At 47.3% G+C, this 15,036-nt stretch overlaps 4 protein-coding genes across 4 annotated transcripts; 3 read left to right on the top strand and 1 right to left on the bottom strand.

Moving 5' to 3' along the window:
• Positions 1-2,404: 2,404 nt before the first annotated feature.
• Positions 2,405-4,897, top strand: F4822DRAFT_431219 (fungal-specific transcription factor domain-containing protein; the record flags this gene model as incomplete). The annotated part of the gene is made up of 5 exons (XM_051461444.1): positions 2,405-2,710; positions 2,764-2,791; positions 2,840-3,591; positions 3,652-4,451; positions 4,627-4,897. The coding sequence occupies 5 exons, from the start codon at positions 2,405-2,407 to the stop codon at positions 4,895-4,897; spliced, it is 2,157 nt and encodes a 718-aa protein (XP_051312122.1).
• Positions 4,898-6,408: 1,511 nt separating this feature from the next.
• On the bottom strand, positions 6,409-9,043 carry F4822DRAFT_444750 (Mob1/phocein; the record flags this gene model as incomplete). The annotated part of the gene is made up of 3 exons (XM_051463287.1): positions 6,409-7,454; positions 7,506-8,754; positions 8,828-9,043. 3 exons carry the CDS (start codon positions 9,041-9,043, stop codon positions 7,150-7,152), a joined length of 1,770 nt encoding a protein of 589 aa, XP_051312121.1. The 3' UTR covers positions 6,409-7,149.
• A 340-nt stretch (positions 9,044-9,383) lies between these two features.
• On the top strand, positions 9,384-11,050 carry F4822DRAFT_312941 (cobW-domain-containing protein). The gene is made up of 5 exons (XM_051455355.1): positions 9,384-9,602; positions 9,657-9,752; positions 9,809-9,905; positions 9,957-10,455; positions 10,509-11,050. Exons 1-5 carry the CDS (start codon positions 9,488-9,490, stop codon positions 10,845-10,847), a joined length of 1,146 nt encoding a protein of 381 aa, XP_051312120.1. The 5' UTR covers positions 9,384-9,487; the 3' UTR covers positions 10,848-11,050.
• A 651-nt stretch (positions 11,051-11,701) lies between these two features.
• Positions 11,702-14,893, top strand: F4822DRAFT_409708 (uncharacterized protein). The gene is made up of 8 exons (XM_051458691.1): positions 11,702-11,856; positions 12,265-12,372; positions 12,448-12,589; positions 13,144-13,613; positions 13,664-14,024; positions 14,080-14,283; positions 14,347-14,488; positions 14,550-14,893. Exons 1-8 carry the CDS (start codon positions 11,844-11,846, stop codon positions 14,604-14,606), a joined length of 1,497 nt encoding a protein of 498 aa, XP_051312119.1. The 5' UTR covers positions 11,702-11,843; the 3' UTR covers positions 14,607-14,893.
• The last annotated feature ends 143 nt before the right edge of the window (positions 14,894-15,036 follow it).

The raw sequence follows: 15,036 nt of genomic DNA, 5'->3' as shown, positions 1-15,036 counted from the left end.
TGGCTGCCAGCTAGCCCCAGATTTTCCAAACAGGAACCTGGACACCTCTGCGAATAAGTTCCGCCCGCACAGTATAGGTAGTATAAGTGAATTTCACGGTAGATCTAGCGTTGGACGACGACGCTACTAGTCAGTTCCCCGACAAATTTTGCGAATATGCAAGAAAAAAAAGTGTGGTGGTGTGTCAAAAGTAACGGACAACGTTGTTGGCGGCTTAGAACACACCAACGCTTCGGACACTCCCTTATTCGTTCTCTCATGCATTTGGGAGATCAACAGATCGAATACCTCCCACTAGCCGCCGTTGATCAAACCCGCGTGGCAGGATCTTGAGCAGTCTTCCCATCCCGGTGCGTGCGCCCCCAGTTCCCCGCTGCCTGGCTCGCTGGGTAGCCCCATGGCTGCGGACGAAGGACCCTTGTCTTACCTGCCGTGGTCTTATCTCATCTCCTTCTGTTAGGGTACATAGTAAAAAAAATACGGCTGGAGACAGTAAGTATCTCTAGCTGCCCACCCTTAGTGTACTTAGTGGTACATTTCGGTAGTACTTTTGTAAGTCGCAGCACGTAGGTGGACAGTAAGTCGAGGTGTTATCCACCATCTCCGTGGGAGCTCAACACCGAATGGCTTGGCATGAGGTATGGGCAAATATCAGATGGCTGCGTGTCATCGGTTCCTCTCCCTGACGTCCCGACTCCCACTCGCCCAGTAGCTTGCATCTGTTTAGTCCAGGGGTGGCCCCCTGCTATAGCGACAACCGGATATCGTCAGGCGGAATAATTCTTATTGCGTACTACATGTATGCTGAATCCCTAGGTAGGTTATGTACCTCCTAAGTAGGTAAGTACTAGATCAGTGAGTGGGCTAAGGCTGCTTCGATTTTACCCATGCACTTCTTGCAAAAGACAAATTCGACAGACCGTTGCCTTGTGCAGACGGCAAACTCCTTCAACCTAGTCGACCTTAGTTCAAGCGGTTCTAGGATAGTACCTCAACCCATCATCCAAGGGGGTGGTCTATCTCTATCTAGACTCCATATTCTACAAGGTCAAACTGGACAGTCCCTCCCCTACTTATCCTTGACGCACCATTTTTGCCCTCTTTTGGCAGAATATACACGGATATCCCTTCAGCCATTGCTACTTTCAAAACTCGAGCTAAAAAATTTCTAGTCTAGCATCTTTGTTGCTCTTCGACATAACCTCATCTCATCCATTTGATATCGATTTCATGCCAAATTCTCATTCATCTTCAGAGGATATTACCAAGGATAGCAAGGCTTGACTTCAATCTCAGAATCCAATGCTCTGGTCCAACCTTCACACCATCTCGTTACTAGTCTCATTAGAAGGAGAAAGTCGAATCAACGCATACGGGGGCTGACAGTATTCGATTTTGTCTGCCTCGACAAGTAGTTAATTACCCTGGGTGCCTATTTCAACATCAGTTCCACCCTTGAGCTCCATCTTAAGGAGATTTCTAATTTGTGGGTGGATTCTAGCATCCCAAGAAGTAGCCTGCCGAAGCCCAAGATCGGCTTCTATTCTATAGCACCCTGTCCTCGCCTCTTTGGTTACCCGCTGCATAAAGAAGCCCCGCTATAGCTATCATCCTGTCAGCAGATCCTCAAGACCCTGCTCATTATAGGTACAGGCTCAACAACACTAAGAGACTCCTGCAAGGTGTACAACTAGAGCCCCACAACTATTTCGTCTTCGATGCTTCCTCGTCACTGGTAACCATATTCGTCAAGCTTGTGGATTGGCCGTAACTACCGTGGGCAAACCGCAGCCTGACCAGCCGAGCCAAGCACGACAGCTGTTCCGAGAAATCCCCAAAAGTAAACTATCATCTCTACCTACATCTACGGACAATGTGGAAAGTATTCCCTCCCTACTTTTGAAAACTTCTCGTGTTGAGAGGGTTCAAGAAGGGCGAGCCAAATCTCTAAAGGCAAAGGGGGGGCGCTATAGGTGTAAAGTCTTCTCGAGGTCACACTGAACTAACCCATTGGCCAGAGGAAAAATTCTCTACTCGATGAGTGTATTGGGTCGAAGTTTTCTTTTCCTCCTCGAATCATTAAGATCGGGACCCCTCCGCCTGTAACGCCTCTTTTTACGAAGTTACCCACCGAGCTGAACATACGGAAGACTACATAGAACTAGGCACCAAGTCGACAAGCGACTATCTCTTCACTTTAACTAGGTAATTAATTTTGAGACTTCTCAACCTGTTTCTACCATCCTAAAGGAAAAGGATTTAACATCACGGTTTATTTACTACGGCCTACATTTATCGGGCTGGATCTGCGTTAGAACAGTACCGCACGTCTTTTCACGGAGGGGGTTTGATCCTTAGTCGGCCAAAAAGCCCATCGAATACTCCGCTCGGCGAATCCCTCCCAATGAGTGATTACTATCAGCAATACCTGTCCTCGGTAGCGGGGACAGGGGAATCACCAAACCAAAATCCTCAGGATGCCCAATACCAGCCTCAACAACATTCTGCACACATGGGCAACATAAGTCCACCTTTAGCAACTCCGTACCAAAATCTAGGATACTTCACTGGTTTTCCTGACCCGATTATGTTCCAGGCCCCTAAAGCCCAGAACAACCGAAATCGCAAGAAATCCACATCTGGAACGGATCATGTTAAGCATCGCCGAACACGGTCGGGATGTTATACATGTCGAAGTCGACGAGTTAAGGTAAGTTTCGATTCTTTTGGGTAAATAACTCTCTAACGCTAAGATGACATCAGTGCGATGAAACCCATCCTATCTGTGAACGTAAGTATCGTGTTACCTGACATTGGAGGGCTCGGCTAACGGTTGCAGGTTGCCGCAAAGGCAAGAGGGATTGCGTTTACCCCGAACCCTCTTCCGGAAAGGGGCAAGCTTCTGGGTCAGGATCATCGAAAGACGCAGCGGGTTTGACACAAGAACCTAGCCCAAATTCTTCGCAAGACGAAGCGGACGAAGAAATAGAGAGAAACTTAAAGTTAGAACCAATACTCGACGAAGATGAGTCTGCTGAGGCGTTGTCGCCATCCTCATATTCCGTGACAGACTTGCGAAGGACAAGCACAACCTCGACCCAGCACACCCAAAGAACTATGACGAGACAAAGCTCCGAGACACCCTCCCAAGAAGGTACTAAAAGTGCCTCACCAGCAGTATCAACTGGCACCTCCGCAAGTTTTACGATATCCTTCCAAGTTCCTGATCCTGCATTGCAGTCAGCAGTACCCGGACTGGATTGGTCCCACCTACCAACCGAACTACAATCTCACCTAAGATACTTCGTCGATAACATCACTCACTATAACTATGGGATGGTTAATGATTCCGATAATTTCTTTCGTTCGATATTACCTAGCTTAGCCGTGCAGCCCGGCAACGAAGCTCTTCTGAATGCGGTGGTAGGATTTTCAGCGTATCACCGAACAGTCAAAGATCCAAACGGAAAAATCCAGGACTTCTTACGATACTATAACAAAAGTGTTACATTCCTTCTAAGCTGCCTTAAAAGACGAGAGAAGCAGAGCACCGCCACGCTGCTGACCATCTTGCAGCTTGCAACCATCGAGGTAACCCCAAATTAAATTAATTCCGCATCTATACGAAGAGCTTTCGCTAATAATAACAAGGAATACCTGGGTGATTGGGTGAATCTGATGGGACACCAAAAAGCCGCTCACGAGATTTTGACTCGGTTGTTTACACCCCACACAATATTGGCCTCTCCTACATCTCGAATTTTGCTAACTTGGTACATCCGGTTCGATGTTTTCGTGGGTATGATGGGAGGCTTCGAGACGAATCTGCCGCGACAATGGTTTTCCACCGTGGTCCGATTCTGTAAGGAACAAGTCGAGCAAGACCCGCAAAACCTGGGCATGAAAACAGAACTTCATGCTTCTGCTTTGCGACTGATATCTAGGGACATGTCAATCCTCTATGCAAAAGGTGGCCGAGGCGAGCTTTCGGGTGAAGAATTCGCTGCGGAACACAGCCAGATTACGACCCGTCTATACGAATGGCGATCCAAATTAGACCCTGCCCTTACCGACCCGAACTTTCTCGTAACCGATTTCAAGCACAAAGTTCCGTTAACCGAAGACGATATTATCGATCCTTACAAACCGGGATACCTCTACGAAAATCCATTATTTACAACGACTGAGCTCATGGCGGAATGGCATTCCATCCTAGTTATGCATAAGAGTCAGGAGGCGTTTGCATTACAACAAAAACCCTCAGACGAATTACGAGGCTTGGCATTTGCGATTTGTGAAATATTCGAGGCTGTGGAACTATGGCCATCAGCACCCAGCGGCGCCCTCGTTCCGATCCAAGCCTGCCTTGCCATAGCGGCATTGTTCCTCCCCCGAGACCAGGCGCACCACATGTGGTTGAGACGGAAATATGCAATGTTGGAGTCATTAGGGTGAGCACATTATTTTCATTATTTTCATTCGGCTACCATTCTACCCTGTTTCAAGCTCTATCAAGATTCTACATGTATTAGATACGTGCGAAGGGTGCATCAAAGCCCATTTTTACTGAGTCAATAATCCACAACCTTGAGAATATTTGCTAATACTTTGTGTTTTGATTATTAGATATGTCTTCCCACTCACTATACGAGCTCGGATGGCAGAAATATTCCGCGACCCTTCATGCATACAATGGTGGCTTCCGAACGACGAAGGACTCAGCTCCATCTTACGGAGCATCCGTGCCTTTGCAGACGAACGCAATGCGAATCCTGTTTCTCAACAAACCGAATCCCTCCGAGAAATCAGCGCCATATTTGCAAAAATGCGCCTCGATCACGAGCATGAGGCAGAGCCATCACCCGGTGAATCAAACAGTGGCGCCTCGTCATTTTGAGGTAGAAATACGTGTGCCAGGGAGTGAGATTTTATGCCTGAACCAGGTGATGGCCAAATAAGGGGCATTGTGGAGACAACAATAAGCAATATCTGGAGAATTAAGCCAATCATTCTCGCGGCTACTTCATGCCCATTTGGAATTCTAGTTCAGCTGATCAGGAAGAACAATCTCTTAAGAGGCGGGGTTGATAAGGCTCTTTAGATCGAGACGAGCCGATTTATTACAAGTCACATAGCATGCATCATCGACGTTGCCGTGACGTTGCGGACCGACTAGGGTGTGAAACCACGAAGTCTCGATGCGGCGAAAATGGACCCGGAATAGCAACCGAGCCGAGATGCAACTCTGCGCTGCGGGACCAGGGGGGCCACGGTGAAAGAAAGGGAGGGGACCGAATATGCGGCCTGGCATTACGACGTCAGACCTTTGTGGGAATTGGGGATCTCGCAAAGTGAGCTGTTCATGCATGTGGGCAAACAAGCAAGCAAGCATACAAGCATAAGGAAGCTTACCAATACCACGGCATGAATGTTCTCGAATCCCTACCGCCCATCATGGCCCAGCTATCCCACAGACCCTTCCGCTCTTCCCCCCTCCCCTACCCGTCTACCCGGCCTACAGCACCTATACACTGGATGAACTACATGTCAACCCACATATTTAAGATCTGAGCTACAAGATCAGACGATGCGGGAACGGGTCGGGTGGGACTATGGGAAGATCTCGGAATTTGCCAAGATATAGAGACCCCGGCTATTAGAACGAGTTGGAGAATCGTACGAGATGCGGCTTATAGACTTGATTTTAGTCTAGGCCACCATTCACCGGTGTTAAGCCTCGCTCCCCCCTAAAGACCATTTTATCGCTAGATCGAGCCTCATCGCATCACGCCGTACTAAAAATTCAACTTTGAAAACAGTACTTCCCAAGTTCTATTCAACATATGTTCAACTGGGGAACCCCAAAATTCCTCCTTGGCGTCACCGCCGTGGTGGCAACACTCATATGCAGCCCAGTGGTGCAACGGGACCACCTCCCCGCATATCTGCATACCAATATCTCGTCTTGGATTCCATCTCGTGTCCGAAGTATGGGTCACAAGTGGGAAAGAAAATTGATTAAACATCCAATATCAGGCCATCTCCATTGCATCTCTTGGAGCCACACCGTTGGAGACCACCATCCTAGGAGGCTACTCCGCGGCGTTTCATGCAAAATATCGCCAATACGATACCGACGCTCAGAGGAGGCACACCTCGGAAAATATTACTGACATGCATACAACGTACACACGCGCACATTAACACGACATGCGCTAATATACATATATGGAGACGTTGGGACGTACACGCATTCCCCAACTCTCGGCGTACACAAATGTATAGTTTTCTGGTGTTTCTACATAACGTATAGGAATAGGCAACGTCATAAAAGCAATACTGGGCTTATTCGGGAGGGGCAATAACAGAACCAAAAAGGGGCGGTTTAAAGGGGGGAGGAGGATGATACCAGATATCAAATAACCAGAGGCCCGGTTTTTAAAAAAGGGGGAGAGGCCGACGCATACAAAGGACTGCTGTGTTTATTTGCAACACTGCCTGTCTATCGATATATCCACTCATACATTTGTATTTTAATGTAATGCTTAGATTTCTTTGATTGTTGTTTTTGGTTATAGGAATTTGGGTATAGACGTATGGGAGATTAAAAATGAATAATATCCTTGAGTTCACATTGATATCCAGACTTCGATAAATACGCCGTAATTTAGAATAGAGCCATACATCCCACTACAACCGCGTTGACTTCTCTGATTCACACGTCTTATCATCATATTATACTCAAAACTCTTTACGCATTCTAAGCTGCGGACATGAGTCTATATGAAACATGTATTTAGGGAGGGGGAAATTTCAGGAAGGACACAAGGAGCAAGACCTTATACATAAGACGTTCATATTATTATCGAGCCCTTCCACGAGCCCAGCATCAAACCTATTGCACAGCAGAGCAGAGCAGAGCTCATCCATCCACCTATCGCCCCTCATACCCTAACTATGTACCTTGAGACCTTCCTTAATTTCCCCTCCTAACATAACTTATAGGCTTAACACTGATCGTACACAACCGTCAAGGTCTTTTCTTCGTATCCGTAAGGGAAAACATAGAAACATTACACCCCGCCTGTCTCTGCCATTTGCGTGACATCGATTCGGAACATACTCTTGCTCTCAGTCATAAATGTCATCCTACTCCTCAGACTCACGAGCACCATCAAGCCCCGAGACATCACCGTTATGCTCACCAACAATGGATTCCTGAGGACTATCAGACTCAGAGCTATCAGGGGATCCTTGATAGCTCCTCAGCCTCTCAGCAATCTCCCTGGTTCGCCTAACAATCATCTCGGTCTCGTAGTCCAGGTCATCCTCGTCTGCAGCGTCATCGCCAGCCAGCGACAATCGGTGTCGGAGCCGTTCCATGGTCTGCACAGCGCGCTCGATAACGCCTTCGACGGAGGCTGAATCGGATTCCTCGAATTGTTCTAGTGTGGCTACGAAATTCTATTCCGTGCCCTTTGAACCCGGTCTCTCTTCTTTCGCACCCTCTTCTTCTGTTACTTCGATGACAGTTTCGGCCACGGAAGGTGCAGGCTCTTCGGGGGCGGCCGGATCAACTTCTTCGGGTCCACCCTCAGTTGCTTCTGGTTGCTTCTCTTCACTTGGGGCAGATTCTTCATTCGTCTCCTCGATGAGCTGCTCGTGGTCTAGGAGGGGTATCTCCTTGGGCTCCTCCTCGGCCTTCTTTTCCGTACTCTCTTCAGTGGTAGAAGTCTCAGGTTCCACAGGTACATCCTCTTGTACATCAATCTTGACACCATGAGCCAGGAGATCATCCTGATGCTCTTGCGACTCAGTAGGCTGTCGCACTTCAACTGGAGAAGTATCTATCAATTCTCCTTCAACAATAACAGGAACCTCAACTTCAGACTCTTCCTCCACAGTCTCGGGGGCTGAAATATGCATGTTCTTCAGCTTACTCGTAACATCCTGCTCGTCCTCTCGCTCCTCGATGACAGTCGTCACGGCACTACCAGTAGACGGTCTGCTCGAATGTCTAGCCGTATTGCTTCTACGCGCATGCAGACTGTGTCGATCATCGTCATGCTCGGCATTTTCATGTTGCTGCGACGGGGGTTTCGCAATAGCCGTTGCTATCGGCTTCTTCTCTTCCTTCTCGATTGGCACCGGTTCCAGACCCTCCGCTTCGGGCGGCAGCTTGTAGTTCTCAGCAGGCAGGAGATCGTACATATCACAGACCGTCTTAAAGAATGCGTAAAGACCCGTCTGGGCCTCGACCGACCAAAACACACCTCGATGCTGGAACCACGCATGTGCGAATATTCGGTGCAGACGACGGAATACGTTGACAAGATTCTTGAGCACGGCGCTCTTATCATGTCCTTCGGATAGCACTACAAAACGGCTCGGGAAGATCTTGGGGTTGGTGACGACGTTCGCGGCCCAGTCGAGCGTGTGGCAGCAATAGTCGATGGCGCAACAACTTTTAGGTTGGTCGTGGACAGCGCATAGGAATTGCCATTCGGAGGCGCGCATCTCGGGACACGTCGCGGAGGAGCAGGGTGGTGTGTCGAAGAGGAAACCGACTATTAGGTTGTTGCATTGCGCTATTAGGAAGCGGCACAGTTCGTAGAGCCATAGTGTGCGGTCGATGCCAGGCGGCGGTTGAGTTAGTTGGGCGGCGGTCGCTCGGGTTATAGCTGTTGTGTTTGAGGCGCTGTGGAAGTAGTGGAGCGCTGCGAGGTGTTCTTGGAGTTGGAAGGCTGAATCAAGCTGTGTTATTATTTCGAATTAGTAAATATTCGAATATTTCTGTCGCAAAAAAGTAATTGTGTAAGTTACGCACCTCGCCTAATGGAACAAGAGGAGGACCGGCGGCCATGTCCTCAGACTTGGTTCCTGGATGTATGCGCCGCTTTGCATTCGCGTGGGCGATTGATTGCTCCATTTCTTGTACTTGACGGCTCGCAGTGCTGCCCAGTCCTGGGGATTTAGGTCCGATCTGAATCTCAGCGGGAGGTGGTGGACTGGGTAGTCTGGGAGAACCCTGCGCTAGAGACATAGTGAAATAAATGTCTTTGAGGCGACAGCCTCACGTGCGATTTATTTTATTTTCTGAGTTATTAGCTCGCGTTGGTGCTCTGGGGTGCTGTCGTGGGGAGGGAAGGTGCCAAAATTAATTGTTGTTGTTTGAATTGATCTGAACTTGTAGGAAGCGCCGCGCTTAGAAGCTCCCCAGTACTTTCGGTACGTACATATGTACCTTCTTCAAATATAATTAAGCAAGTAACAAACTAAAGGGTTATCATACTAACCTACTTCATTCATTTAAGAGAAACATTATGCATATATGCATTTGTACCTCATCACCTAAGAAGGTTCATGATGATAATTATCAGCCATTTATTCATTCTTCTTTTAATTCTATCAATTTGCACTTAGCTCCGAGGACTACGGAAATAACTGTAAAGGTCTTCTCCCATACTCCACGAATACCATTGGGACCATGAACTTTGACGAAGATGTTCCTCCGGAGCTTGTCGAAACCGAGGCCGAGGCCCAGACCAAGGGCGACCCAGATGAGGAGAAAGTCGTCAAGGTACCTATCACCATCGTCACAGGTAGGTTGGCAGCATACGTAAAAAAAAATGCGTAGATATTAATGCAGAATTTAGGATATCTTGGAGCCGGAAAGACTACATTACTCAACTACATCCTAACTGCCCGTCATGGGAAGAGAATCGCGGTCATAATGAATGAGTTTGGTGACTGTTGGTGGTAGATGCCTAGAAGTGGCTGAAAATTGATGTACTGACTCTACTACCAGCACTTGATATCGAAAAGTCATTAACAATAAATAAAGAAGGCGAACAAGTTGAGGAATGGTTGGATGTTGGCAACGGCTGCATTTGTTGCTCTGTGAAGTATGTCGCCTTTATTTTGGTCAATACAGAAATGTTCTAATCTCAACGCAGGGACACCGGAGTAAATGCTATCGAATCACTAATGGAGAAAAAAGGCGCATTCGATTACATCCTACTAGAAACCACTGGTCTGGCCGACCCAGGCAACCTAGCGCCCTTATTCTGGGTAGATGATGGGCTCGGAAGCACCATATATCTTGACGGCATAGTCACACTAGTGGATGCGAAGAATATCGTACGCAGCCTAGGTGACCCATCCGGAAAAGTTGAAGGCCACGATGATCACCATGGTCATGGCCCCGTTATGACGACTGCCCATGTTCAGATATCCCATGCAGATGTCATTGTCATTAACAAATCTGATTTAGTTGAACTGGCCGAGCTCGAGAATGTCAAGGAGCGAATACAAGCAATTAATGGTCTTGCGAAAATCCACGTAACAAATCACAGTGTTGTGCCTCAATTGGAGGGTTTCCTGCTGGATTTACACGCATACGATCAAGTTGAGGCATTGGATACCACAGGAAAAGGACATAGCCATCTCGACCCTGTTTGTCGCCCACCCTACTCTTATTGACGAACAACTGTACTAATATTCTATAGACTATTTCCACAGTATCTATCAACGTACCACTCTTAGCCCCTGAGCAACTTAAGCAAGTCGATAGTTGGCTTCGATCGCTGCTATGGGAAAGCGAGGTACCGGGAGAAACGATCAGCGAGACAGGATCTATTGAAATACATCGCTTGAAATCTCGCCTCGTATTTCAGAATGGCGATGTGAAGATGGTACAAGGTGTGAGAGAGGTATTTGAGATCTTCGATGCAGAGCGAACGCCACATAACGAAACCCCGCAGACGGGAAAAATCGTCCTCATCGGAAGAGGGGTGAAAGGAATCGACTTCGAACGGAGTTTATTAAATGCACTCCAAGATAGATAGAACCACCAGATATCTTGATAACACACAATAATCAACTAGGTCAAGATACACGTATGATTACGCTGTCCAGATAACTAGGATCAGACCAGAATTGCTAATAGTGATACCGCCAAGTAGATTTGTATGCTTCACCTTTATGTCTAATACGTAGAGGTAAGTTAGAAGAGCACATAGACTCATTTATCCTAATTCAAACCCTCTAGAGTATATGTGCTATTGAACCGATTGATTCTGATACTCATAAAAAGTAGTTCTAAATACATGTGAAAACGATTCTGTAAGTCCAACTGAAATACTGAACGTTATATTACGCCAAATTGGAACAGACAACCGTTTTAAGAGCCAAACCGTTTAGGACGTCTACCTGAATTAAAAAGAAAAATTAAGCATACAACCTGGAAGGTACTAACTAAACAAGAACCCTTTAAATGTTACAAAGACTCTTAGATACCTCTGATTTATATAAAAAGAGCAATAATAACAGAACTTCGAATAACCCTCCATAAAATTACCTAAGGTGTAATCCCGAGAATACGAGCATTGAACATTGAAGGTATCGTCATGCACCTTTATGGAGAATTAAGCTGAAATGGTAAAGACTTTCGGGTAGTTGCAGTGGGGCTTGCAAATAGGAACAACACGAGGCTGGCGCCGCATTGGCTGGGCAAGCTGCCAGATAAGCTGGGGAAACGCACGGGCCAAGATATAGCTGTCCGGTAGTACGTGCTTATTCGGTAAACGCATCTATAATTATGGAGCCACTAACTTATTATAGTTTAGTTCAGCCTGAGGAAGAGTCAACCCTAGTAAAACTTCCCGTGCTGCGATCGCAAAGCTTCAACTGTCAAATGTACATGATCATTTCGCAACGAGAACCTCACTAATAAGATCGCATCTACACGCACATACCCCTCCTTCGATTACGAATAGACCCCCGAACGAACGAGAGCTCATAAAGAGCTAAAACCATATATCTCCATTTAGACCATAGTAGTCATGAATCGACCAGGTAGTGCTGACCCTCTCCCTGTGCCTCGTCTGCCCCGCCTGTTTGCTTGTCGTCGTGATGAATGTCGATTATATCGTTGTCGCGTCTCTTCATCCGCCTTCCGAACTCCCTCAGCCGACTGCACGTGTCATACTTCGAGCCGTTCAATATAATATGTAGGCAATTGGTTGCGTTAAGGTCGCGGATAGGATGCTGAAGGACCGTTGACTATTACTCTGGTCTCAGCCTTCCCCGAAATGCCAGCCTCGTTTGATGGAGCGAAGAAGTCGCATACAGTTGTTGCATGTTGGATATATGGCAGATACGCGGGCGGATATCATCCCTATAAATCTTTTAAATATCCAAAAATATTGCTCGTCATATTCCCGGGGAGATTTCATGGACTTGGCTAATGCTGGACATGTTCAGGAGCCGTGCCTCAAACCCTTCGAGGGATGCCAACTGGATTCGGTGGCCAGCAACAGCCTCAACAGCCAGGTAGATCGGTGTCTGGTCGGTTACCAAATGGAAAAATAGGTACGCCTATGTGGTTGTGCGATTTAGGTGTTGGTGGTTATTTAAGCAGGTGCTAATATTTTTATTGTGGTAAAGCAAACAACGGTGCTGGATGGGCATTTGGTGGTGTTCCAATGGGTGGTGCTGGTCTTCAAACGTCGTCAAGGCAACTAGGCGGAAATCTGAGCTTTGCACAGAGCTTGAGTGGCTCTCAACCAGCAACACCTCTTGACCTCTCGTAGGTGTTTCCATTTCTCATATTTGACCCGCCGTTCCCTTTTAACTGGCTGTTTTTTTGCCGCTGGTTTTTGGCATGTTAAGCCTTGTGTCAACTTTCACCTCAATCATCCTATTTCTTTCAACCGCCGATTTCACTCACGCCCTTCCTGTCGCTTTTGCCTACAATACACCTTTGCTCTAAACAAACATGCGACATGGCAAATTCGAGTGCGGATAATGTCAGTACGCCGCCTAAACCTAAGGCTAAGAAACCGTCGCTCGTCTTTAAGCACAATGCGCGAGCTGTCACCACCCGGCCTCCAGCCCCGAAAGCCCCTACAACTCACGATAGCCTATCGTATGCCAAGGTGCTACATCAGGACTCCGAGGCGGGCCCATCTAAGTCTAACAAACCCAAGCAATTGAACATTACAGATCGGTAAATACCTAAACTAACACGTCGTGTTTAATGCTACGCTGGTCTATCTATATTAGGCCTAAGCTTACCCTTGGCCTTTCTTGCCATTCTTCCTTGCAAAATTCATGAAGGTAATAGGCTGACTTCTCTAGCAGCGAATTTCCATCACTGTCGAATAACTCTCAACTTCCTAGTGCGAATGCATCCTCCTTATGGTCGACAGCAGGATCAAGAGGAATGGGCGGCACGATACAGAGGAATCAACAACCTACTCCCTTATCTCAGCATACGCAACAAGACGATTTTTTTGCGCCTTCGAGGATGAATTCCGGCCAAGGTCAGTATCGCTTTGGTAGCCAGAGTAATGTGACGCAATCATCACAACCCCAACCTAACAGCATCGACGACTTCCCTCCCTTAAACAATAACAACCTTAGGAACGGCAATGGTGAGATAGGTCAGGAACGTAGCTCAAACCTAATGTCAACACTGGGTTTCAGCACCCAGGGAGGTGCAGCTCCCGGTTCCATGCAAGGCCCCCGATCAGGAAATGGCCTACTTAACGCGTTATCTGCGAACACCCGAACATCGGACGTTCGTTCCCCAGAGGGATCTACAACAACAGGTATGCCAATTCTGTCCCGTCTACGTTGATACTTATTAACGAATATTTAGGCGCTTCTCGACAGCAAGATATCCGAAGTACTGGAACTGGAGGTGGTGACGAAGGCCGACAAAAACCACCCGGTTTTCGAGAAGATAGTTTAGCTTCTCAAGCTTCTGCTCAAGATCCGGCGACGTCAGTTGAAGGACGCAACCCCCTCGGTGCAATTGGTAGCAGTGACGGTCCCTCGGGCAAGACCGACCAGGAGGAGGATCAATCGCCTTCTGTACACGACCCTCTAGCGGGTATGGCGCCTATTGACAAGTGGGGAATCAAGGGCCTCCGAACACTGATGAACAATTATCCCGACTACAATGCCGCTGTAACAGGTTTGGATCCGACGACGCTAGGTCTTGACTTCACATCACCCCAGTAAGTTTATTTCGTACATCCCTATACACAACGCTCGGTATTAACTCAATGTTAGACCTTTGTCGACACAAATATTCTCCCTCTTTAACGACACCCCTCCGCGACCCGCTATTCCCGAGTTCCGTCTACCAGACTGCTACAACGTGAATAATGTCCAGCCCCTGGAGAACAAGATTAGCAACTTCAACGAAGAGACGTTGATGTGGATCTTCTATAGCTGCCCCGGCGACATCAAGCAACATTTGGCAGCTCACGAACTGTATGTCTGCTCTTTTCCCTCCTCTTTCGATATTGTCGAATTACTTATGCCAATACTCACTAGCTACAACCGTGCTTGGCGATGGCATAAGAAGTTAAAGATCTGGTTGACTAAGGATGAGTTGATGCAACCCCGAATCCTCAGCACTCAACATGAGGAAGGCTACTACATCATCTGGGATACCACGGATTGGCGTAAACAACGCGTACGTTATAACATTACAACTACCTCCATCTTTATTATATTTCTACTAACATATTCTACAGCGAACCCTCACTTTACACTACGCCGATTTGGAGACCAGTAACGCTGTCCTCCCGTGAAGAGGTGATTGTTATGGAACTGAACTGTACGCAAGGCCCGGCGAGCCCGCGTACTGATAGGCGTTGGTTTTGCGGAATGCACAGTCTAGGAGACAAGGATCATCGTGAGAGCTGATGGCTTCGAGATTTGCATGCATGCTAGGAGGGGCGTTAACAATTGCCCAATATCGGCAGATAGGCTTTATTCAAGACCTTGCGATGCCAGTATTGATTTTTCGACGCATACCTAGCTTTAAGCTCCTATGACTGACGTGATTGCGACCTGTGCTAATTCGTAGACGTAATCGTTATGTGTAGACTTAGCGACTAAGATGAAGCTCCTTCTCTTGCCATTTTCTATAACCGAGGAGATCGACTTTAACTTGCATTGTAATGTCTTTTTCAATCTGAGATTTGACACAGGAGTGTCCAATCCTTAAAATCTAAGACA

This window comes from Hypoxylon trugodes, assembly GCF_022578975.1.
Source record: "Hypoxylon trugodes strain CBS 135444 unplaced genomic scaffold F4822scaffold_7, whole genome shotgun sequence".
Classification (NCBI taxonomy): domain Eukaryota; kingdom Fungi; phylum Ascomycota; class Sordariomycetes; order Xylariales; family Hypoxylaceae; genus Hypoxylon; species Hypoxylon trugodes.
Note: the sequence above shows the minus strand (reverse complement) of the source record. Positions and strands in the feature narration are given on the sequence as shown.

Excerpts from the sequence above, each read along its gene's own strand:
- F4822DRAFT_312941 (XM_051455355.1), top strand. The coding sequence starts at position 9,488 with ATGAACTTTGACGAAGATGTTCCTCCGGAGCTTGTCGAAACCGAGGCC. Across the intron at positions 9,753-9,808 it reads AATGAATGAGTTTGGTGACT|CACTTGATATCGAAAAGTCA; the intron begins GTTGGTGGTAGA and ends CTCTACTACCAG. Across the intron at positions 9,906-9,956 it reads TGCATTTGTTGCTCTGTGAA|GGACACCGGAGTAAATGCTA; the intron begins GTATGTCGCCTT and ends ATCTCAACGCAG.
- F4822DRAFT_409708 (XM_051458691.1), top strand. Across the intron at positions 12,373-12,447 it reads GTTACCAAATGGAAAAATAG|CAAACAACGGTGCTGGATGG; the intron begins GTACGCCTATGT and ends ATTGTGGTAAAG. Across the intron at positions 14,489-14,549 it reads CGGATTGGCGTAAACAACGC|CGAACCCTCACTTTACACTA; the intron begins GTACGTTATAAC and ends CATATTCTACAG.